Source organism: Myotis myotis, unplaced genomic scaffold (assembly GCF_014108235.1).
Source record: "Myotis myotis isolate mMyoMyo1 unplaced genomic scaffold, mMyoMyo1.p scaffold_m19_p_5, whole genome shotgun sequence".
NCBI lineage: Eukaryota > Metazoa > Chordata > Mammalia > Chiroptera > Vespertilionidae > Myotis > Myotis myotis.
In genome coordinates this window covers 25917177-25942601 of record NW_023416357.1, presented here as the reverse complement: position 1 = coordinate 25942601, position 25425 = coordinate 25917177, and the positions used below count along the sequence as shown (strand labels likewise).

General features: G+C 43.0%; 1 protein-coding gene across 1 annotated transcript; it reads left to right on the top strand.

The window, feature by feature from the left end:
* The first annotated feature begins 33 nt into the window (after positions 1-33).
* SRD5A1 (steroid 5 alpha-reductase 1) lies at positions 34-23207 on the top strand. The gene is made up of 5 exons (XM_036308078.1): positions 34-638; positions 9942-10108; positions 14061-14162; positions 16865-17015; positions 21993-23207. The coding sequence occupies exons 1-5, from the start codon at positions 49-51 to the stop codon at positions 22057-22059; spliced, it is 1077 nt and encodes a 358-aa protein (XP_036163971.1). The 5' UTR covers positions 34-48; the 3' UTR covers positions 22060-23207.
* Positions 23208-25425: the final 2218 nt, after the last annotated feature.

Below are 25425 nucleotides of genomic sequence, written 5' to 3'. Positions count from 1 at the left end.
GTTCTCCGCGTTGCCTCAGGCAGCTCCGCGGACAGCCCAAGATCGCGCATGCGCAGAGCGGCGAGAGCGTGGCGCCCCGGAGGCGGGGTTCCGTCGCGTGGGCGGGGCGGGAAAGCCTGCAGGCCCGCCTCCCGCCCCGCCCCCGGCGCACCGCGCGCGCGGGGGACTGGTGGGACTGGCCCCAGGGTCGCACCCCGCCGCCTCAAACCTGCCCGGGAAGAGCGGCTGGCGTCCCGGGCGCGGCGGCCCACCCCAGCCTCAGGTAACCGCGCCTCCCAACCACTCACCGCCCTGCCACCGCCTATATGTGGCCCGCCACGGTCGCCCAGCAATGGAGCGAGCCTGCCGTCCTCCGTGATGGAGCTGGCGGAGCGGTTCCTGCTCGACGCGCTCGCCTACTTTGAGTGCGCCTTTGGCTTCGTGGCCTTCGTGCTGCTCACGCTGGTGGGCTCGCCCTATGGGCGCTACGCGTCCCAGCGCTCGGCCTGGCGGCTGGCGGCGCCTACCGCCTGGTTGGTGCAGGAGCTGCCCTCGTTGGTCGTGCCGCTCTTCGTGTGCTTCTGCACGGCTGCCGAGCGCCTCCGCCACTGGCCCAACCGCGTCCTCCTGGCCATGTTCCTCGTCCACTACATACAACGGTAACGGCCCGCGGTCCCGCGCCCTTCCCTGCGCCCCCGACCCGGTTCCCTCTACTTGGGCCCGGCTCTCCTTTTTTCCTGAGCCCCTGGCCCGCCTTCCTCCCCCTGTCCCGGGCCCCCCCAGCCGGCTCCCTCCGCCTGTTTCTGCGCGCACACACACACACACACACACACCCCCACCCGAGTTTGCTGCTCTTTCCTTGTGTGTGCCCCAGGCTCCCTCTGAGACAGTCCCCTCCATTCTTACCTGTCCCTCCTCCCCAATCGTCCTTGGCGCCAACACACTGGGCTCCCACCAGCCCCCAGGCACCCTCCCTCCCCCTGTAGACCCCTCCCTCAGGGACCCCCACTCCCCAGTGCCCGGTGTCCTCTCCCTACACCTCTTGGCCCCACTTCTGTGCCTGGCACAGGGAGTTAGCTTAGAAATATTAGTCTGGAAAAGTGGGTGAAACATTAGAAAGGACTTTAAGGGGGGGGGGGCATTAAAAGAGACTTGTGTGGATGAAAAGGGGCCACATGCTAACCTGACCAGCTCAGGGAAGGCCTAGGTGGAGGTCCTGCAAACTCAGAGACCTACAGTAACCACAAAGGATGGCCTGAAATTAAAACTTTAAAAGCAGCCCTAGGCTGGTATCTTCCCCAACAAAGACCAACTTTAACCTTAACTAGCGTACTGTCTTTTTGCATCTATCATGACATGCCTTTGGAGCGTCCAGGTCACTTCCCTTTATCGAGACCCTGCTGGGCACAGCTAATGCACCGGGAGGGACAGAGACCACAAAGTTCCTCATTGTTGTTATCCAGTTAATTCTTGGCTTCACTGTCCTGTGACCCACCTGTGTGAAAGAAGCATGTGTCTGTCATTTCACTTGTCCAATCCCCTTTCACGCGCCTCCCTAATCTATGACCAGTGGATTTCACGTAACCCACTTACATCTCCTCCTTTGGTGGTCGTGTATAAAAGCAAGGTGAAAAACTGCCATTTCTCTGGAACATTATCACAATCCGTTGGGCTCAAATAAACTCACAAAAATTCTTGACAGGTTTGAATGTGTCTTACATTAACACTTGTTTGTAAAATTTCAACCTAGAAAAGTGTTAGCTATACAATAATCCTGGGCTTTATTGAAGACCAGAGCGTCTGGCCAAAGGTGACCCCCTCCTCTCCCCCCGCCCCCCCCCCCCCCCAGCAACGTTTCTGGCTCCTTTTCTGCCTTTTCCATTTGGTATCCTTGTCAGTGGGGCTGTTTTCTCCTGGGTAGGTGATTGCCTGGAAAGCTGCTTTCCTGAAGGACTTTGTAAATCCCCTGTATAGTACTCGGGCAGAAATTGGTCCCTTCTGAGACTTTCACCTCCACATTATGCACAGGACCAAGGATAGGGGGAGTAGCTTTCCAAGAAATGACTTTAGACACAGATAGAGGACTTCCAAATCTTGGTTTTTGTGAAGAATTTTAATGGCTGTGTCTGAGAGATCTTCAGGTTCTTCTGATAAGCTGGGCTCTCCAGCTCTTAGGCTTTGGCTTTTACACAGCGAAACCAAAAGGCGGAACAAAAGCTGGAAATCAAAATTTAAAAATTTTGATTCAGACTTCAGAAGGCTGCACAGTTAAAAATAGTGTTTTCTACATCAAGAAAGCTGGGCTCCCTTATTCTGTGAATGTGGGCAGGTTATTGAACCTCTCTGATTTGGAGTCCTACCTTACAACACCCACTGCGTAGAGGTAAGAGGAAGTAAGCATGCTTGTATCTCTGTGTGTGTCTACCTAGGAACTTCTCTTCTGTATGGTTATAAGGACACAGGAGTCCTGCCTGGTGCAGTGTGTTGTCATCTGCTTTTATGCAGGCAGAGTTCATATTCAACAAAGCCTGTCTGAGTGCTGTACCCCAACACTCCAAGAGTATTTCATTAAACAAAGTTTCTGTCAGACTGCTGGATTTTTTTATAATGTGGTTGAACATTACCAAATTTGTGGATGCAATTTGAATATCAGTAGAACTCTCGTGTCTATATACACTTTGCCATACATATACCAGACCTGTGTTTGTCCATATGTCCGTTTCTCTAGTGGCTAAAAGAAGTCTCTGGAGTCAGTTTGCCAGATGTTATCTAATTCCCTTCACTTGGGACCCGAGATGAATTACTAAATTGCTTTCCAGTGAGTTTCCCCATCTATGAAACAGACACAGTGATGATGCCAGCCTGTGGGATTGGCATTAAACAAAGGCAGCTCCATAAAATGCTTTCATAGTGTTGGCAAATCTGAATGCTGAATACATAATAAATAATACCATTTTAGATTGTCATGCAAGTGGGCAGATCCATGCCTATATTTCTGTGTGTCTTTCATGTATGCTGCTGCCAGCTTTGAGTGCCAATAAAAAATTTTTGAAGACATGGCATTGGAAAAGAAGAGCGCACTTTACAGAGCTTTGTTTGAAAGCCTGGCTAAGCTTTTGAACTTAAGTTATGATGTTTAATACATTCTATGCTCACTCTAGGAAAGTAATGAATGCAGCCTCCCAAAAGGCCGACATCGTTTCTAGAATTTTATGTAAGGCCATTGGACTAGAGATTGCTGGGACTGCAACCCCTGGTGCCTAGACTAGTAGCTGTAGAAACTCTGCCCTGAGGATTTGCCAGGTCAGGTATAGTTTTGAAATCCCCTTCCCTAATTCAGCCGCCTCCCTAATCTAAGTTGTACAATGTCACTTTACACATAGCCTGTGTGGTTTCGGGACATTGAATTTTTCCAAATAGAAAAGATAAACATTTTCCATTCTACCCAAGCAACTAATTTATTAAACAGTCATCTGACCTAAGTCAGTGAGCACTTGGAAGAGAACAGAAGCACCAGCTGCATTTAGCACTTGTTACAAGCCATGCAGCCGAGCTCGGAAACACTTAATGGAGTTCCTCATTTGCACAGAGCAATGCAAGTGATACTGGCCTAAATAAGAGAGGAGATTGTATGAATGAAGCCAGAGTCTGGCCAATGGCAAGAGAAGCATTAATCGGGATGTGCTCCAGAGAGAGACTGACCAAGCCCAAGTGGTAGCAACTTACAGAGGGCAGCTGTCTGTGGGGGCCCAGTGTGAGCTCTGAGCAGGGAGGCTAGGCCCTGTTCTAGGTGAGTTTTAGCCTCTCAAGGGGGTGGGGAGAACTGAAGCCAGATGGAGGGGTTCCCTAAGGTAAATGGGAAAGGGTATTTGCTTACAGGAGAGGGGAAACTTGGGCATTTTTCTTCATCTGGCAAATATTTACTGAGGATTGAGCTGTGTATCCGTCACTGTACACATTATTGGGGATATAGAGACAAGATAGGCCCTTAACCCTTTGAGTGCCAACCAATATCCTAGGAACTATGCTAAAATTGCCAAGGCATTTTTGCTGATTTTGCAGAGGTTTAGGAAAAAAATTATGAATCGCAAGTAAATGAAGTTACATATTCAAAAACTTAAGGAAACCTTTACTACTTTGACATATTTAGCAATATCATCATCACTAATAAAAGCAGACTTAGAACTGGACGCCATTTCAAAGCTTTGATAGCGCTCTCTGGCACTTTTGGCGAAAGACAGGAGGAGCACAATCCCGCTACCCAGCACTCAAGGGGTTAAGGAATGGAAGACAGATTGTAGAGAATCTGGGAGATCTTTTTGGCTGAAGAGCCAGGGAGGGAAGGAAAGTCTTGTCTGGAATGGGAAGAGGGAACAGCTGTGGGAAGGAATGTGCCAGGGACCTGATCTCTTTCCTAATAGGTGGCAAAGGTCATCTGTGGGAACATTTTAATCCATGACAACAAGGAAGTCCCACTCAAGCATGTGGTGTCACTATTTTGCTATGACAGGTTGGGATCCACAGGGGGAGAGTATTGAATGGCCCCCAGATTGCAGACTTTCATATACCCACAGGGTCTCTTCTTCCTGACAGACACCCTAGGTCTGTGCTCAGCAGATCCCCATCATCAGATGTGTCCCACATTCCTTGTTGCCTTGCAGACACAAAAATGTGCAAATTTCCACAAGTAATTAAAACAATTTGGTAATAAAACAATTTGCTTTCATGGAACAGAAAGTAAAATGGAAAAATTGTAACATGATGGAGAACAAATGCTGATTTCTGTCCACAGCCAACCTGATGAGTGAGAAAATTGAAATGCTTTGTAGCTCCATGGAACCTGGCTGTTGTGAGCCTTCAGCTCATTATCAACAGAAAATGGATTTATATAACACATTACCTAAATAAACTACCTTTAAGTCCAAGTACTTCATAGTTACTCTGAAAGATAATTTCCATTGTAAAGGATTTTCAACTTCAGTCTGACTTAATTCCTTTTCTCAAAGAGGAGGAAAGCTCATTCCCTGCAGTTCTTAGATGAGAAAAGGCTTTTGAATACCCAGACCTGCTGTAACAGGCACTATGGACCTTGGACCCTGGGTCTTGACAGGTGCTAAGTTATGTCAGTCTGACAATGGTTCTCCACCTTCTGGCCCTTTAAATACAGTTCCTCATGTTGTGACCCAACCATAAAATTATTTTCGTTGCTACTTCATAACTGTAATGTTGCTACTGTTATGAATCGTAATGTAAATATCTGATATGCAGGATGGTCTTAGGCGACCCCTGTGAAAGGGTCGTTCGACCGCCAAAGGGGTCGCGACCCACAGGTTGAGAACCTCTGGTAGCAGGTGTGCTGCCTTTTTTACTATCTCAGCCTGACTCCGGTCCCTAAGTAGACTCTTCACTGTGAGAAACTGCCCAGGGGCCACTTGGATCCTTGAACTGCTGCTGTCTAACTAGATGAAAGGTCAGATAAAAGCCATGCCTGGAAGCCACTCTCTCCACCCATTCTGGCTCCTAATTGGTCTAAGTCAGAGGAAAACTTTCTGACAACAACTGCATGGGTTTCCAAAGAAAAGTAAAGCTAAAGGAATAACATAAAAGGAGAAAGTCTGAAAACTGCTGAGAGGAAGCAGAGTGTTCCCTTCTGGAAGGTGTCCTGCATCTAGAAGTCTGGCTACTAAAGACCGGGCTCTTGTGTCTTCAGAGCCAGGAGTACTTGTCCACGTGAGGATGCTCAGGCTGGGGGAAGGACAGGATGGAGAGGAGGACCTTCTCTCCCTCCTGGAGTTCTGAAGGCATAGGCATCATTGCCCGAGCCTGCCTCTTCTCCTGACGCTGGCTGTGGCATCAGGGTCACTGCTGTCCTCTTCAAGGGCAGAAATTAGAGAGCAATAGAATAGACCTGTGTCATTCTTGTGTGTGCGTGTGTGTGTGTGTGTGTGTGTTACTTTTTAAGGCCATTTTGGGCCATGGCCACTTTTCTGACATTCACATGAGACCAAAGAGAAGTAATTCTTCTACCAGGGTCCTTCATGAATGTCTTCCAAGTTCCCCAGGGCACATGCTGAGGCAGAAGTCAGTGTGACTCTGCATAACTGAGGACATAGATGCATGGTCTCCACCTCAAGCACAGATGTCCCAGACTGCAGCATCTGCATGAAACCCAAGTGCGGGGTCTTGAGCAAGAACATTTTTCTAAGGAAGTCTAAGTGATGTTTCCAGACTATAGCTGTTTTAACACATTGTGGACAGATCATGAGAATTCTCGCTTCATATTATACAGTGTTTTACAAAGATCATATTTTAAAAGGATATTAGCTTGTAAAAACATGTAATAAATAACTTCAAAATGCAATGGTTATTTAATTTTAAAGCATGCCTTTAATATTTATGTAAAACGTTTTTTGTACTCATTCAATAGAAACTTATCTGGCCACTGGGTAAAGCTAGCAATAAAACTATTGGTCCGCAATGTGTTAATCTAGACCAGGGGTTCTCAAACTACGGCCCACGGGCCACATGCAAATACAAATATTGTATTTGTTCCCGTTTTGGTTTTTTTACTTCAAAATAAGGTATATGCAGTGTGCATAGGAATTTGTTCATAGTTGTTTTTTTTTTAAACTATAGTCCGGCCCTCCAACGGTCTGAGGGACAGTGAACTGGCCCCCTGTTTAAAAAGTTTGAGGACCACTGATCTAGACTAAGGATTGACAACTTTTTTTTTAGAAAGGGGCCAAATAGTGTATATTGAAACTTTGTGGGCCAACAGACAAAATAGGGGATATTGTGTAGGCATTTATAACAGAGGAGAAAACAAATTTTCACAGAAATTTTATTGACACAATTTAAAATATAACAATATCTCAGTGCAGTTTTTGTCATGCAGCTGTAATGAGAAGGATGGAATTATTCCTTTGGTGGGTGATGACATTTCACATCCTTGGGCTTCAGCGTTGGTATTTCCTCTTCCCAAAGTCTGTTGTAAGTGTTCACCTCTTAGTGCTGATCTGCAGTGAAATTTTATCTTAGAGAATGTCTTTCCACAGAGACATTGCCAAATATTTATATCAGTCCATGAGTTTATGATTTTAATTGAGCATGTTCATTCCTTGAGAGCCATTTATCAAATTCTATTAGATTTTCTCGGTATTTGCCTTTTAGTGTGTCATTACTTTGTAGATTAGTATTTTCCAATTGAATATTAGGTGACAACTCCTCAATTACACAATTAAATGATTTTTGAAATATAGAAATCAAGGTTCTAAAAGCTAGTTTGATTCTAGAAATTATATCGACTGCAAGTTTCTGTAAGAATGGAGACATCACTCTTCTTTTAACTTTAACAGCATAAAAAGTATATAAAGCAGTTTGACATGACTTGCCATTCAAACAATGTCAAGTAGCATTGAAATGCCTTTAACACAGTGTAAGTTTTGCACTTAAGTGATTGTTTGTCTTATAGTTTAGCGTTGAATTCACTAAGAAACATTATCAGATCTGCAGCAAAAGCTAATTTCCAAAGCCCTTCAAAACTCAATAATAGTGAGGGCAATTTTTCTGTATAAACCCTGAAGAGAATGTAAAATTCTCTGTTGACCCTATTGGTTCAATCACATGACATAGATTGTTCTGGAAAGTACCTAATGATACAGGGAGTAGCATTAAACACATCTTCACAAGTTTTATAAATTTGTAATGGGTCCATTTTTCTGTTCCACACATTTTTACTATCATCAGCTGTAACAGTATATTCTACTTTGGGTTGTATAGAATTCATGTTTTCTCAACTTCTTTGGAAATACTCTTATTTCCAATTGTTCCACGCAGACTATTTTAAGAGCCTTGTTCCTCAGTCAGGTCAACCTTGGCATTGATTCCTTAAATAAACAACTGAAGATTTAATTTAAAAAATTTTAAAAAAAAGAAAAAAAGAAACAACTGAGCAGTATCAGTGACATCGATGGACCCAACAAGAGCCAAGGAAGACCGCTCACTCGATCTTGTGCCTTGTTTTTTATTCGACTATTGGCATTGCTCCTGGCGTCCCGACTCCTCAAGCAGCTGCTCTCAAGGAAAGGCTAGTCCTGCAAGTTTGTATTGTCTGGCACGTTCCTTTGGCTGCTGCTGCTGCAGCTGCAGCTGATTAATTCCCCATGGGGGCATGGCTTTGCTTGCTTGCCTAACTTGAACTTCCTGTGGTTGTGGCCTCATTTTCTTTTTTTTTTTTTTTTTTTTTTAAATATATTTTATTGATTTTTTACAGAGAGGAAGGGAGAGGGATAGAGAGCTAGAAACATCAATGAGAGAGAAACATCGATCAGCCGCCTCCCGCACATCTCCCACCGGGGATGCGCCCGCAACCCAGGTACATGCCCTTGACCGGAATCGAACCTGGGACCCCTCAGTCCGCAGGCCGACGCTCTATCCACTGAGCCAAACCGGCTTCGGCTGGCCTCATTTTCATTTCTTTTGTAAAGAAATTCTGTGATGAGATTCTGTTTTAAATTTTCTTCATTTTTCTGATCTTTCCTGTGAGTTGGGGATACTCTGATGAGCGGGTAGTCTGGTAGTGCCAACCTCTATGCTTTTGGCAAAACTGGCATATCATTGCATAACAAAGATTGCTTCGCTACCTCTAGTAATATCCGCCGCATTCGACTGTGCCTTCAAAGCATGAACACTTCACTTGTCTTGGCAAGGATATCACTGATACTAAAATAAATGTGTCAAACAAGGATACCCGTAGCACTCGAAACACTGTGTCATGGTAATTTACAGTGCACCAAGCAGCCATGCAGAGGGTTGAAACAGGCTCTGTCACAGCCACTCAAGTCTGCGAGTGTAACTGCAGAGCAGCCACAGAAAGTATGTAAACAGGTGACCAGGCCTGTTCCAATACCACTTTATTTACGGACACTGAAACTTGAATTTCATGTGTCATAAAATATTCTTTTGATTTTTCTCCCTACTACTTAAAAATGTAAAAGTCATTCTTAGCTCACAGGCTGTACAAAAACAGGTGGTAGTGCTGACACCAAATCTAGACTCAGGTTACTACGCAGCACAGGACATGAGTGACAGAGTAGGAAAGGGGTGTGAGGGAAAAACAGAGGTTTGGGTTTCACCTTTACAAGGTGCCAGCCAGTGTTTGCTGCATTCAGAATTCAGCCCTGCACTGGAAACTGAATTGGGAGAACTATCAAACGTTAGCCGCCCTGTACATGATTCTCACGTCCTGGAGGGAAACACTACCCCCTTTGCAGAATGTTTCCTCAGAGTCGCTACTTTAACACTTCATTCATCTATAATTTTGAAACATGCATCCTCTTTTCTTCATAAGTTTGTAATTTCTTGTCCTTATTCTCTCTCTCTCTTTAAACTTAGAATGCACCTAAGCCAGCATGGTATAACAGAAAAACACGATCTTTGAATTACCCAGATTGACACGCTTGGCCAGTCACTAGCCCTGTGATCTGGAACAGATTATTTAATCACTCCAAGTCTTGATCTCATCTTCTGTGGAATGTGTATAAAGTCTCTGCTATGCAGGTAGCTGGGAGGCCTTATAGCTGATGGTGCTTAGTAAATGAGAGCGAGCCATTTGTGATGGTGATGGTGATGGGTGATAAAGTGCTCAGACTAGAAAGAGCTATGGGTTTTCAGATAGTGGAGGTTTTGAGAGCCTCTTGAAACCCTTGTTTTCTGTAACTCTGTATTGGTTTCACTTTCTTTATAATGAGAATCCTGAGTTTGTGCACTATGGTGTACATTATTGAAAGACGGTTAATTTTTTATCTATAAGTTGTGCCTTTAACAGATAGAGTAAATCAGTATGTGTTATGAGAATAATTTTTGTACAAGGAAGTGAGATTGAAACCCCAAGACACTTAAAATAGAATTGTAGAAATACTATATTGTTCTTTTTAACTTGTTTCTGTTTCTTGTTTTCTCAGGTCCTTGATTTTCCCATTTCTGATCCGAGGAGGGAAGCCTACACCATTGTACTCATGTGTAATTGCATTCATATTCTGTACCTATAATGGCTACTTACAAAGCAGATACTTAAGCGAATATGCAGTGTATGCTGTTGACTGGGTCACTGACCCCCGATTCCTAACAGGTGAGTGACCTTAGTGATGCACTCCACCATGTCAGTCATCACTTCAATGTTCATGTTCCAGTTGTTTGCAGTGAGAAAGCCCACACTTCTTGAGAGAGCAAAAAGTCTGAAATGGTTCATGACCTAGCTGCCCGGCGGGGGTGAGGGGCAGAATCAGGCTATCCTAGTGTCCCAGAAGCCAGGAGATGATGCAGGTGTGCAGCACCTGTGCCCACTCAGACACTGAAAGTGCAAATACCTGTGCTTTTTTGATCAAGGAAAGGAAAGAGAGAAAGAAACATTGATGTGAGAGATTGGCTGCCTCCCATGAATCAAACCCACAACCTGGGTATGTGCCCTGACCCAGTATTGAACCCGACACTGTTTGGTGCACAAACCAGACAACATTCCAGCCTCCTGAGCCGTACCGGCCAGGGCACAAATATCTGTTCTTAAGGCAAAACTAAATATAGCAATAAGGTTCAGCATCTTGAGCAGCCAGAACACTGAGGAAACTTAGGCACTAATTGTCCATCTTATCTAAGACAGCCGAGCACCTCCTACAGTTACTTCTAACACATTCAGATGTAACTTGCCCCTATAGCCCCTCCTAAGAGATATGAAATTAAACCTCAAATTTTCAAGCTGCCCCACAGTCCTTTATCCTAAAGCTCCATAAAGTTACCTTTCCTGTCATTTGGCTTTTTCCCTATATAAATTTGTAATGATAGAGAAAACTAACATTTGATGTACTTTATTGTTGACAAAGTACTTTTACATTTTTCAGTCATAGTTTTTTCTGTGAATTAAAATTTTATTCCCAGGGCAGTGCCCTAGTCATACCTGAATTCTTAATAGGAGGGAGTTGCCTCTTTATCTTTCAAAGGAAGAATGGATGAAAAAGTGTTTCAGGATCCTTTTCTAACTCCACAAATCCATGCCTCCAGAAAACACTAAATTACAATATTGTGTGTACACTATAGAAGAGTAGAAATTGGGTCCTTTCACAGAAGAAAGGGATAACCAGTGGGATAAGCAGATGGCCCACCGTCTAAATTGAGTAAGTAGCAGAGCAGGGGATTAAACCTGCTCACCACACTGGTTTCCCAAAAGGAGCAAGGGAGGGGCAAGAGGAAAGGGTTTTTGTTTTTAATCTAAAAGATAAGGATTTTAATGCTTATTTGTGATTCTCACAGGAATCATTCCTTAGATGAATTATTTGAATAATTTCGATGAATAATAACAAAACAAAGAATCATTTTGGTCTGTGGATGTCATTTAAAGGAGCTCTGCAGACAGACCACATCACCTGCAGATGCCTTGGAAGCCATTGTAAAACTTAAGACACCAATAAATTGTACACAGATCTCTTGGCTTCTTTACAATTGAAGAGAAGGAATCGAAAATGAAAAGAAAAAAAAACAATAGGAAAACAAACTAAGTTACTCTTTTTGCATCATATTTATTTCATAGAGCTCGGTTTTATAACAGACTAACAAGAAATTGCATGAATAATTAATTGATTACATTTACGATACTTACCATGAAAAGATAAGCAAATAATAATGATAATATTCTAACGGAAGATTTTCCAGAACAGTAAAAGTTGTTGATCTAAAAGAATTTATACAAAAATTTTTAAGATCCCCAGAAATGGAATTAAATATTTAGCTTAGATGAACCCTAACCTAGACAACAAAGGGAGCTTGTCTATTAGAAGAAGAATAAAGTAAGCATGGAATTTTGAGAACATGATACTTTCTGGGACCTCAAATTGGGGACCACATCACCTAGCAGTGACATACTGAAATGAAAAAAAAAAAATGAGCTATAAATTCACGGATTCCGTTGACTTATATTACAAAATCTGGTAGGAACTGTTACAAGCATGTCAAACTTGTAGTTGGTGGGCCACAAGTTTAACATGCTTGGAAGAAAGCAGCCTACAGTGGCGAAATCAGGACATTTTGAGACCCTTACCACAGACCAGAGTGCTTTAAAGTCCCTGTTCTAATTGCAAAAAACTAATACCATCAGGATGACTGATGAGTAATTCATAATGTTACTTCAAGCATACATATTTTTTTCATACTGAATGAAATGACACCATAAAAGCCACATCTGCCTTTCACATTTTTGAAGTATCTCAGAACAATCAAGTTAACTCTTTTTTTTGAATCAAATCAAGTTATTTCTTTCATAAAACACTATGTTGACATTAATTGATGTGATGCTAATAAGTCTCCTGTAAGTGAGGGTAGCTCTCTGAAGACTTTTAAGAATGGGAGGGAAAGCATTCTGGAAGCTATGGAGTGTCCACATGCATGCAGTGGCAGTGGAAGATTTTGTTGGGAGCTGAGGCAGGTGAGCAGACCTAGGAATACTGACTGATAAAGTGAGCAGGAAATCAGCAGTGTTGGAAGCCATGTATATGCATGAAAATGTTCAAATGAGGTTATAAAGAAGGAAGAGAGAAGGACCAGAGATTAGCTCCTAGAAACCAGCACCCCTCTGGGGACCCGTGTGCATCATGATGAGGCACACCCTGAGATATCAGTCTTCTCCTCTGCCAAATGGAGGGGGAAGCCATGCCTCACACAGCTGTTATAACCATCAGTAATACTTCTAATCCTACCAGTCATTCTAAAAACATGGATTGTGGCCATCATGTCAAAGTATTTTGACTAGATCAGATAATTAATCTTATTAGAAAAACAGCCCTATTGAGCATACCTGAGAACAGTAATTATCTTTCTAAATAAAGGACAATATTATGATTTTTACTATCAATTATGGCTGATATGTTATACTAATAACTAGAGGCCCGGTGCACAAAAATTTGTGCACTCGGGGTGGGGAGGGGGGCCCCTCAGCCCAGCCTGTGCCCTCTTGCAGTCTGGGACCCCTCGGGGGATGACCACCTGCTGGCTTAGGCCTGCTCCCCGGGGGGATTGGGCCTAAGATGGCAATCAGACAAGCAGACATCCCTCTGGCAGCCCGGCAGCCCTTGGGGGATGTCCACTTGCCAGCGGGGAGCAGACCTAAGCTGCAGTCAGACATCCTTAGCGCTGCTGAGGAGGCAGGAGAGGCTCCCACCACCACCACTGTTCTGGCAGCCATCAGCCTGGCTTGTGGCTGAGTAGAGCTCCCCCATGTGGGAGCGCACTGACCACCAGAGGGCAGCTCCTGCATTGAGCGTCTGCCCCCTGGTGGTCAGTGTGTGTCATAGTGACCAGTCATTCCCAGTCTTTCTGCTCTTAGGGTCAGTTTGCATATTACCCTTTTACTATATAGGGTAGAGACCTGGTGTATGGGTGGGGGCCTGCTGGTTTGCCCTGAAGGGTGTCCCGGATCAGGGTGGGGGTCCCACTTGGGTGCCTGGCCAGCCTGGGTGAGGGGCTGATGGCTGTTTGCAGCTTGTCACACCCCCTTCAGGGTGGGGGTCCCCACTGGGGTGCCTGGCCAGTCTGGATGAAGGGCTGAGGGCCCTTCAGTTTTCAGGCTGGCCTGCGACTGAAGCTCCAAGCCTCTCCTTTTTTTCTTTTTTTTTTATTCTGGGATTTATTTACCTTCTATAATTGAAACTCTGTTGCCGTCACTGGCTGAGAGCAGGTATCTGGGGTTTGTTTAGTTTCTATAATTGAAACTTTTATTGCTTTTGGAGATGTTGCTTTCGGAGCTTAGAGCAGGTCGCAGCAGGCGGGGAACCTTGACTTCCTCCATCACTGGAGCAAGCAAGCCTCCTGCTCACTTCAGCTGCGTAGCTACCGGCCGCCATCTTTGTTGGCAGTTAATTTGCATATCTCGCTGATTAGCCCATGGGAAACGTAGCGGAGTTACGGTTAATTACCACTTTTGTCTTTTATTAGATAGGATGATAATAAAGAAGTATAGTGATACTGTCCTTTCAGGCCTTGGTTTATAAATTTTGTAGTTTATGAACTGTAATACTCTCGTGTGTTTTTTCCTTCAGGTTTTGTCTTGTGGCTGGTAGGCATGCTGATAAACATTCACTCCGATCACATCCTGAGGAATCTCAGGCAGCCAGGGGAGACTGGATACAAAATTCCAAGGGGTATGTAGTGAAAGTGGAGAATTCATTCTAAAATTGCATTGCTATTCTATGATGCCTTGCTATTCTAATTTTGTCAGATCTAGTAACTAATGTGTAATATGTATTAGCTGTAGTTTTTAATGTTAATCACTATTATTCATAGAAGTCACTATGAATATTGTTTTATTAAAATGATAAATTCTGGCCAACTGAATGGTTATTAACCAAAAAAGAAACACTAGTTATCTCTGTTTGGAAAGAGAGAATATGAGAAAGAATTTATGGTTTACGAAGGGTGTCTAAAACTTCATTTTAAAAAATATTACATAATAGATAACCTTGACTGACCCTCCCTTTGAAAACAATTAAAAATGTTGGGTGAAATTTGCGGTGGGAGGTGGGGAGAGCTCAAGTTTCTTCACCTATGAAACGGAGATAATAAAATCTACTTTCTTGGGGGGGGGGGGGCGTCCCTGCTGTGGCGGGCTGTTTTCTGACCACGGTGCGCTTTTCGGGGGGCACCCACCCCTTTGTACAAATGTGTAGATTTCACTTTCCGTGGCTTCTATTTGTGAATAAAAGACACATCGATTGTTAAAAAAAAAAAAATTAAAAAAAAATAAAATCTACTTTCTTGGTTTAACTGAGAGCTATTATTATTGCTCATAACATATAAAGGGTTAATTAAATTAATAAGAAAAAGTCAACCAAACCACTAGATGCTCAACACCAATAAAAACCTATCTACCCTTTTTCATATTATTTTCCGCTACTTCCTGGTACAATTTAAATACAGTGGGGCCTTGAATTACGAGTTTAATTTGTTCCGTGATGGAGCTCGTAACTCACATTACTCGTATGTCAAATCAAAAAGTGAACAAGTGAGACACGTGATGCTAGGCTGATGTTGTGGCGTTCACTGTGACGTTCACTGCGCCAACTAGTGGTGGGTTATCTGAAGCTGGCTCGTAACCCAAATTTTAGCTCGCAACTCAAAGCAAAAAATCGGCTGAGAGACGGCTCATATCTCAAAAAACTCGTTAGTCGGGACACTCATAAGTCAAGGCCCCACTGTATATCAAATTATCTTAGTCCATATTCTCCTCAAATTGGCTTTGTACTTCTTTTCTCCATGCTTTGCTTTCACTGGATGAAATTTTTAAAAAGTCATTTTAAATGTATGAATGTGGTGTCAGGGAAGGAAGTCATCATCAGAGGGCAAAACCTGAGTCCTAGTGTCCAAAGTACACCCATCAGAATCTGTGGCCATTGCTCCCCTCATGCTGCTTTGGAGCCCACATTACCGCCACCTGGAGGGTCTGAAAAACCTCAAGCCATGAATCAGGATCCATGTCATCCTGGTGGGTGATGCCCTCATACATGGGCCAGGGCACACAGAAGGGACCTGCTGTCAGCTCAGGCCTCAGAGAGCCCCACAGACCACAGACCGTACTCCAAGGTTACAGAGCCAATGAAGAAATCTAGCTCCCAGAGTGACAACACGATTAAACGTGAGACACCTCAGATCTTAGAGTTAATAGAAACAGATTATACAGTGAATACTTAAATGTTTAAAAAAATAAAAAAGGATTTAAGTTAATGATTAAATATATATATATATATATATATATATATATATATATATACACACACGCACACACACACACATACATACACACACGCACTATAAAAAGGACTAGCAAATATAAATTAGAAATCAATAGAGCTTCTAAAACAGGAATCAAGTAGGTAAGACTAAAACTTCATTGGACCTGGAAAGCACACTTACATACCTGGAAACTATACAAGGAGAATAGCAACGTAAGGAACAAATGACAAAAAAATCCTACATTTCAAATTACTTCAACTGGGGCCCTGCAGAGTGTGCAGCTCTGGCCCCAGAGCCTTTGCTTCTCCTCCCCAGAGGGCTTCCACCCTAATAACTGCAGCCCAACCCTCCCAAGAAGTCTGGGATCAAAATTCACCTACCCAGGGAGGCCTGTTCCCAGCCACTGTCTGTTACCATGACCTCCCTCTTCCCCCAACTCAACTTCTGAGCCCTCTTGCCCTGCTCTGCTCCCCACAGAACTCCACACCCTCTGCCAGACTGTGCTTTCCTTGTTTAGTACACTGAAGTTTAACGTTCCAGATGTGGGGGGTGGGGATCTTATCCACAGTTCACTTTAAGTGTCTAGACCAGGGTCTGGCCATAATGTAGACTTGATGAATCGGTAAAGTTTTGATGAGTGAGTAAACCAGTGACTGAGTGAGTGAGTGAGTGAATGAATGAATGAATGAATGAATCTGTCCTTGAAAATTAATATTTTCTTCAATTTTTAGTCTAGAGTTCTATACAGATCCATTTTATTAAGCTGGTTCATTAATTGTTCTGTATTCTCTCTTCTTGCTCAGCTTTTGTCAGTTTGATCCATTAATTAATGAAGTGATATATATTAAAGTATATGAAAACTGTAGCATTTTTTTCTCAGCTAAAACGACGGATATTGATACAGGTAGATAGTTACTACCAGAATTTATGATATGAAATAGTAAAACTAGTAATGTTGGAAGTGGTTCATTGATTAAAATTCAGTAAAAGATATATTTTCCCATAGTTGAATTTATGTTCTCCAAAGTAGTTATTTACTGTTATCTCTTAAGTCAATATTTCCTGAGGCATCACTTTGTAGTCAATGCACCACTGGGTCTGTGCTTTCTTCTAGGAGGCTTATTTGAATACGTAAGTGCAGCCAACTACTTTGGAGAAGTGGTTGAATGGTGTGGCTATGGCCTGGCCACCTGGTCTGTTCAAGGCGGGGCTTTCGCTCTGTTTACATTTTGTGTTTTATTCACGAGAGCACAACAGCATCATCAGTAAGTTTAAAACATTTTTAACGTTTTTAATTTGTTCTCTGACCTTACTATACCAGCTTTTAGGTTAGACTTTTGAAATGTTAATATTAATTTGAACTGCCAAATCCCAGTTTATACCATGCTGTGTCTAAAAAGCACAAAACCATGCAAATCTCTGAAGACTAATCCAGCTATAAGAAACCAGTGGATACACATCAGCATTATCATTTTGTCCACCTGTTCTAAGGCTCTGAATTTACACTGCTGGACTCTGGACTTGATGGTCAAGTTAAATGTCAAGCAGGGCATTTGGGATCTGACCTGGAACACGCTGATTAAAAGGAGGAATGCTGACTGTGCAGTAATGAGAGCACAGAAGGCCTGCAGCTGGAGGCAGGGCCCAGCATCCTCCCCCACAGAGCCCATTCACACTTAGGTTCCTGATGGACTATGGACTCCATGCACTCCTCCCCACCCTTCCCCACATCATGTTCAAATGCTTCCTTTAGAACCAGAAGGATTCATACTCTAAACAGGCTTGACTGAAATAATATGTCAGTACTTTAGACTAAATATACATTACAAAGTCCTAGAAAATGAATAAAACAGCTAGAATTCATGCATCAGTAATGATGACAACAGCCAGCTAATCTCAGCCAAACTTGAGGTCCTGTGTACAGGGAATCTGTGCTCTCCCCCGTCCCTCTCCACCTCCTCTACCTTTCTAACTACCATCACCTCTGGGGGAAGATGCTACTCCCAGATATTTGTCATGTTAGGATTTAAGAAGCGAATATTGGCTGGTTTCTAATAATAAAAACAAATAAGATTATGCTGGTATTTTAAGAAACTGGATCAGGGGAGGATTGAACAAGAGCATGCCAGGCCAGTTGTCAGGCTCACTCCTCAAATGAAAATGAAATAGGAGAATCCCTCTTAGCATTGGAATATGTAACATACAGAAATAGAAAAATACATAATTTCATTTTCTGAGGTATCCTTTGCACAAAGATTCATGAATTGAAAGGGCTCTTTGCCATTTGTTTGATGTTTAAATTAATGTTGGTGCAAACCAAATTTAATTGCTGAACAATGAATCAATTCAGTTTAGTGTATGTTTACAAATGTTGGATTTACAAACTGAGTACAAAATGAAAGCTGTTTTTTTTCCTAGTAATCCAGTGAACCCAACTAATTAGCCCATCAGATAAACTGATTCCAAAAGAAAACAGTCCACAGGGCTATTCCTGCATCAAAGCATCATTTTGTTACAACAAATTTCTGTCTGTAATGGAAGTATTTAATTCATAAATGATTATCTTGATCATTAAGGGCTAGGTCGGACTGGTCAGCTGTGCCAAGTGCTAAGAGATATTCTGGTTTGAGAGCAACATTTCATGGAATTTTAAGGAGGCATGTTTTCACATGGCTTCCTTCCTTCTGCCTTGGGCAATCATGCTTACGCACTGGACCAGAGCACAGGCCGCCCACACTTCTGCAGCTGTGAGGTGATAGAGTACAGATGTAGACTTGTCATGTCTCAAAGCTGCACCTTGGACCCCAGACAGGGAGGATAGCCTTTAAGGAGGGGCTCTGTTGCAATAACAGGCTTACCATTTGTTAAGTTTAATGTCACTTAAAAAGTGAATTCAGTGTAAATTCAGTGTGTCTTTAAGACACTGATTGATAGTGTAATAATTACAAAATAAGGACACACAGTATGTTGATGAAATGCTGCCTTGGTCTCACAGCCCCATTCATCAGACTCGAATACAAAGAGCATGACTTGTGAGCACTTGCAAAGTGTTTATTCAGCTGTCACTGACCTGTCTCTGCTAGAGAAAGACTTCCATAAGAGAAATGTAGGATCATGAAACTGTGAGCCAGAAAAACAGTAACAGCTTTGAAGAATTACCTCAGATTTAGCATAACCTGAATTAGATGAAGTGGGTAGTCCTCAGCCGGAGGTCATTTCACTTTCAACCAGAAGGCAAGGGTGCATTAGTTCAGGCCCCGTAGCCACAAAATCAATACAAAAAAATTGGCATCCAACCCTGGTCTGTTTACATGAGTGAGAGCTTTTTGATCTAGAGATAGAAATATGAGTGAAAAATATAATAGAAATCATGCTGCTTATTCCACTTTTAAAAATATTTATGCATACTAGAGAGCTGGTGCATGAAATTCATGCACAGGGGTGGGGAGTCCCCTCAGTCCAGCCTGCACCCTCTCCAATCCGGGACCCCTTGGGGGATGTCCGGCAGTCGGACATCCCTCTCACAATCCTGGACTGCTGACTCCTAATCGCTCACCTGTCTACTGGCCTGATTGCCCCTAACTGCCCCCCCTGCCAGCCTGGTTGCCCCTAAATGCCCCCCGCTGCTGGCCAGGTCGCACCCAACTGCCCCCTCCCTGTTGGCCTGGTTGCTCCTAACTGCCCCCCACTGCTGGCCTGGTCACCCCATACTGCCCCCCTGCCGGCCTGGTTGTCCCCACTGCCCCCCTCTGCCAGCCTGGTCATCCCTAACTGCCCCCCCCCCCGCCGGCCTGGTTGTCCCCACTGCCCCCCTCTGCCAGCCTGGTCATCCCTAACTGCCCCCCCCCCCCGCCGGCCTGGTTGCCCCCAACTGCACCCCCCCACCACCAGCCTGGTCATCCAACCCAGCCTGCTTGTTCAGTCATTTAGTCATCCCTTACTAACCTCCCTGCCGGCCTGGTCACTCCTCCACTGCCAGCCTGGTCGCCCCACGCAGCCTGCTTGTTCAGTCGTTTGGTCGTCCCCCACTAATCCCCCTGCCGGCCTGGTCATAGGCAGCCATCTCGTGGGGGTGTGAGGGTCAATTTGCATATTACCTCTTTATTATATAGGATACTTTTTTAAAATAGTTTTTTATTGATTTCAGAGAGGAAGGGAGAAGAAGAGAGAGATAGAAACATTAATGATGAGAGGGAATCATTGATTGGCTGCATCCTGCATGCCCCTTACTGGGCACTGAGCCCACAACCTGGGCATGTGCCCTTGACCAGAATCAAGCCCGGGACCCTTGCATCCACAGGCTGATGCTCTATACACTGAGCCAAACCAGCTAGGGCTATAGGATATCTTTAATCATAAATCTTTAAATATAATTTTTTGAGGTGGGTTTGTGATCCTAGTGATGAAATAATTGAGAAATGTTTTTCTCTAATCATTTAACAAGTTATATTTTATTCCTATGGAATGGTTTCTATGAAGTTCATTTAATATATTTCTTTTTGGGTGAGAAAATTCTGCTCTGATAAAGGTTCTTTGTGACAGTGGGTAGTATTTAGCCTGCTGCATAGCACTTCACAGCAGGGCTGTCACAGCCCTCTAACATTCTGCAGGCGTGTGGGCATATTGGCCTGCTTTTTCTAATTTTAGGCTGTCCTTTGTTTCCATTCTTGTTCTTTTTAGGCTAGTGTGTCCCTCTTCAATGGACGTTTCTAGGAGAGGAGCTCACCTCCTGCCTTTCCTAACACAGTGCCCAACGCTGCTGATTCATGGGGAAGCTCTTAGAAACTAGTCCATGGTTCATGTTTTAAGTCCCAAACAGGCTGTCTTAGTCTGTTCAGGCTGCTATAACAAAACACCATAAACAGGGTGCCTTATAAATAACAAACATTTCTTTCTCATAATTCTAGAGGCTGAAAGTCTGAGATCAGGGTGCCAGTGCAGTCAGGTTCTAGCAAAGGCCCTCTTCTGGGTTACAGACAGTACCTTCTGACTGTGTCCTCACATGGCAGAAGGAACAAGGAGCTTTTGGGGGGGAGCCCTTTTATCAGGACACTAATCCTATCATGTGGCTCCAGTCTCAGTTCCCAAAAGCTTCATCTCCTAATACCATCACCTTAGGTTTTTTAACGTACAAATTTTGGGGGATACACATTCAGACAGTTGCATAGGCCTCTAAAAAATGTCAGTGATTAATGAGTAAATATATGTATAATGCACTTTTACACACTTTGCACTGCTGTTGTCTGTGGCCACATCTGCCACAGGCACTCTTGTCTGCAGCACATCACTGAGCTGGGAAAGGCTATTGATACACAGGTCCACTGCTCAGCTCCTCAGGACTTTTCTCATTACATGTCCTTTTGGGTGTACAGAACAGCATCTGAAAGTAAACATGGTAGTCTCCATAATTCTCTATTTGTGGGTTACAGTGCTAAACCTCACCAAAATCTAAATTCCATAGGACTTCACTCACTCACTTTGTTTGCTGTTGTCATATATTGCTGTCACATTAACAAATAACTGATTGTTTTCCATCATGAGTTTTAATCTGTTTAGCATTCTTTTGAGCTCACGGAAACTCCATTTTTCTATTTCTTCATCATGTCAAATTATTTTAAATTTTTACTCTGTCTACTTAATTTCCACCCTTCCCAACTAGCTATTACCCCAAAATGAATGAGTGTGCCTTTGTTGACATAATTTATATCAGAACGGAAAAGACCTGTTTGTTCTGAGTGCAGGGCTCAATGATGAATGAGCCCATGTTGCATTTTCCCAGGTCTGTTTGAGAGTTACCAGCTTGGGTGCCCATTCCACAGACTCTGGGTATGAAGCAGTAGCTCTCTTCTGGGGATTGGAAAACACTAACAGAGTCACCAGAAAATAATTAAGATACACCTACTGGGTTCCTCTCTTCCCCAGTCTACACACTTCCTAGGTCTGGAAAGATGTCTCCTCCATATGCTAATCTGCATCTTTATCACAAATCAGTAGTTTTTCTTGCCAATATAAGGGTGGGTTATATGAGTCACTTCTTGTGACTCATACTTTCTAATCACATATATCTAAGTATCTATGATATAGACAAAATCAACCTATGTATCTGAAATGCCAAAGTTTTTATTACTATTAAAAACTGTATGCCTTGAGAATAAAAAAATTGTTCCTTTTGCTAGCATGTATTACATGTTTAAGAGACAAAATTATTTCCTTTTTTAATGTCCTTTTTTTTTTTATTGTAGGTGGTACCTTGAGAAATTTGAAGATTATCCAAAATCCAGGAAAACTCTAATTCCATTTTTGATTTAAGTCCATTATCAGTGGAATTATCTTCAACTTGATGCTTTTTTTATAATGTTTCTCTAGGGATTATATAAATGAATTATTTCTTTGTCATTTTCCTGCTACTTCATCTTTTCCAAGATTTACCCTAGGAATTGTTTTCCTAGTAAATTTGTAAGCTACCTAATAACTTACCAGTCAAACTGAAATGCAGGTTGAAGTATTCAACTGCATACCAGGGTAGGACTCCGGACCTCTGGGTAATGACTGCTGACCATTTCTCTGATTTTGGACTTTTGGTTACGTCCAGCTGAATGTGCACAAGACCAGAATGTACACACCATCTTTGAAGACCTTTATGGACCAAAACCTTCCATTAGCCCTTGTACAATCCCATAGAACAGTTCTGACAAGATCAAAGGCAATGTTGTCCCTTCTCCCATAGAGGCATGGTCTGTCTTCTGGGTCCCTCTCATCCCACTGGGTACCCACAGTATAGTCAGGGACTCAGGGAAATGCACGGCCTCTACCTGCTGGGTGCTGTGCAGGCAGAGAATTTGGGAATGGAGAAAGGAGATGTCTGAGGCCCAGCTGAGGCCTGGACAAAAGGCCTCTGCCACTGTTCCAGCCTGGCCCACCAGGTGACTGCGCTGGCAGGGCAGGATGCCAAGATATTTATAAGGAGCAAGGACTTTGTGGAGGTGTGAGGGTGGGAGTAGGCAGGTGCAGCAGGGCAGTCGCCACCTCCTGCACATTCCCGTCTCGGGTCACTCGCCGTAAACCATCATTATTCCCTGGTCTGAGATGTTTTTTCTAAGTTCCAGATAGATCTAGAAATTCTTTTATTATTTTTTTTTTGAGAGGGAGATAGAAAAACATTGATGGAAGAGAAACTGATCAGCTGCCTCCTACACGTACCCTGACCTGGTATCAAGCCCACAACCAGGGCATGTGCCCCAATGGAATCAAACCAGTGATCTTTTGATGCATGGAGCCACATTCAACCAACTGAGCCACACTGGCCAGGGCTAGAACTAGAAATTTTGAAGACACTTTTTTTAAAGTACCTCTCAACATTGCAAAATGATATCTTGAAGCAGAATTTCTTGTTTAAGATGCATTTGAAGGTTCACTAATATAAATGGAAGTTAAAAAAAAAAAAAAAAAAAAAAGATGTACTACCTACCAGCCAGCATGGCTCAGTGGTTGAGCATAGACCTGTGAACCAGGAGGTTATGTTTGGATTCCCAGTCAGGGTATATGCCAGGTTAGGAGCTCAATCCCCAGTGTGGGGCGTGCAAGAGGCAGCCTGTCAATGATTCTCTCTCATCATTGGTGTTTCTCTATCTCCCTCTCCCTCTCTCTTACTCTCTGAAATCAATAAAATATATATATATTTTTTAATGTACTACTGGGCCAGATATTTAAAAGGAATCTCCAACTAGAAAGCTGTTCACTGTCTGTGAAAATCTAATGAACTGGTAAAGGTCCCCTCCCTTGTCTCTTGGGGCAGTGTTGCCTCAGTTGCTGCCACATTTGCAGAGGTGAAAACCAAAAGAGAAGTGGAAAAGAGACTGTTCACTTCTGATCTGCTAACAGTGCTAGGTTCCGGAGTCCTCCAGGACACACCTGGAGTTGTGTCCTGTCAGTTTACTCACTGCTGCCCCCCATCTCTCCAGACCCTGGTACCCCATCAGCTCCCCCACCTTTCCCCTCGCTCACCTACCATGTAGGGCCTCCCTCCCTCATTAGTTTTCATGTAGAAACTCTGTTCTCCATGGGCTTTTGCAGTCCCTTAGGGGTTTAGAATTACACAGACATTAAATGAACTTTGGCTCCTTTTCAGACCAAATAATTACTTGAAACTATAAGCAATAAATATTTGGGATCTCAGGAAAACTCCACTAGCTGAGCCAATCTCGATGGATTCGGGCCCCTGTGTTTTGGAAGGCGCAGCTGGGCAGAAGATGTGTTCAGAGCCAGAGAAGCTCCTTGTGAGGATTACTTCTACGTGCTGCTATTTGATTGGAATGGTCCACGTGTGCAGAATTTTGGCTTAACTCAAGATCTGATGCAGAATTTCTGCTTTCCCGGCACACACTGGATGGATGACTAACATGGAAAGAAATCCTGTTCTATCTTGTTGCTCTGCCCTTCATTTCCTTACAGCTTAGGAAATCATCTTCAGTCTTTCTGTTAACTATACTAATTAAGGAGATTAATAAAAGTTCTGTCAAAAGTCTCATCATTTTTGTTAATTTTTAGCCCTGAAAACTTCCTACCTACATTAGTATTTCATAACATCAGTATTCTTATTTATATCAATAGGGCCATGTAACATTCTTCCTATAAATTTTATGCATTTCTGTTAAGGTTATTTTTAGATAATTGATATTTTGCTTATTGTGAATGACAATGTGTTCCTAAATGTTTTTTACAACTAGTTTGTTAATTTGTCGTATCTAGCCATGCTTCTGAAATTACTTGATAAGCTCTCAACTTTTTTGTTGTTATTGTTATTCTTAGGTTCTCCAGCTTTGCAGTCATAACATTTGCAAATATCTTTTTATAAATATTTTTAAAATACCTTTTATTGATTTTTAGAGAAAGAGAGAAACATTGATGTGACAATGAAACATCGATTGGCTGCCTCCTTCATGCCCCCTACCAGGGATTGCTGATAAACTGAGCATGTGCTGTGTCAGTGGAATCAAACCCACAACCTTTTGGTGCATGGGATAATGCCCAACCAACTGATCCACACTGTCCAGGGCATCATTTGAATCTATTCCTTTTGTTTTCGTTTGATTAAATTAGCAAGAAATTTAAGAACAATTTTGATAACAGAGATGATTGTCAGGATTCTCATATCATTTTAACAGGAATGCCTTTTTTTTTTTTGAGATTACTATTTTAAGCATTCTTTTCTTTTTCTACATGGTTATTTCTACTTTAGCCATTGGGATTATTTCTTTACTTTTTAAAAAAAATTCTCTTTTTTGAGATTTTCAAATGTGTTTCATACAGATCAGAAATGAGAAAGAGGGTTTGCCAACAGACGTAGAGGAGTTAAACTAGAACATGTCCATGTTGACATTCTAATCGTGTAGGTTATTCATTAGATGTTCTCAAAGGTTTTTTATTGTTATTCTACTCTACCTTTTATTATGGTATTTTCCTTAATTTAAGGAAAATTTAAGGTTCTTTTCTACTCTACCTTTATTATGGTATTTTCCTTTTATTAACTAGAGGCCCAGCACATGACATTCGTGTGCAGGTATGGTCCCTAGGCCTGGCCTGTGATCAAGGCTATCGTCCCCAGCTGCCCACAGCTGGTCCCACCCCCCACTGCCACCCACCCCCAGTTCCCCTTCCGTCATCGGGTGATCGGTG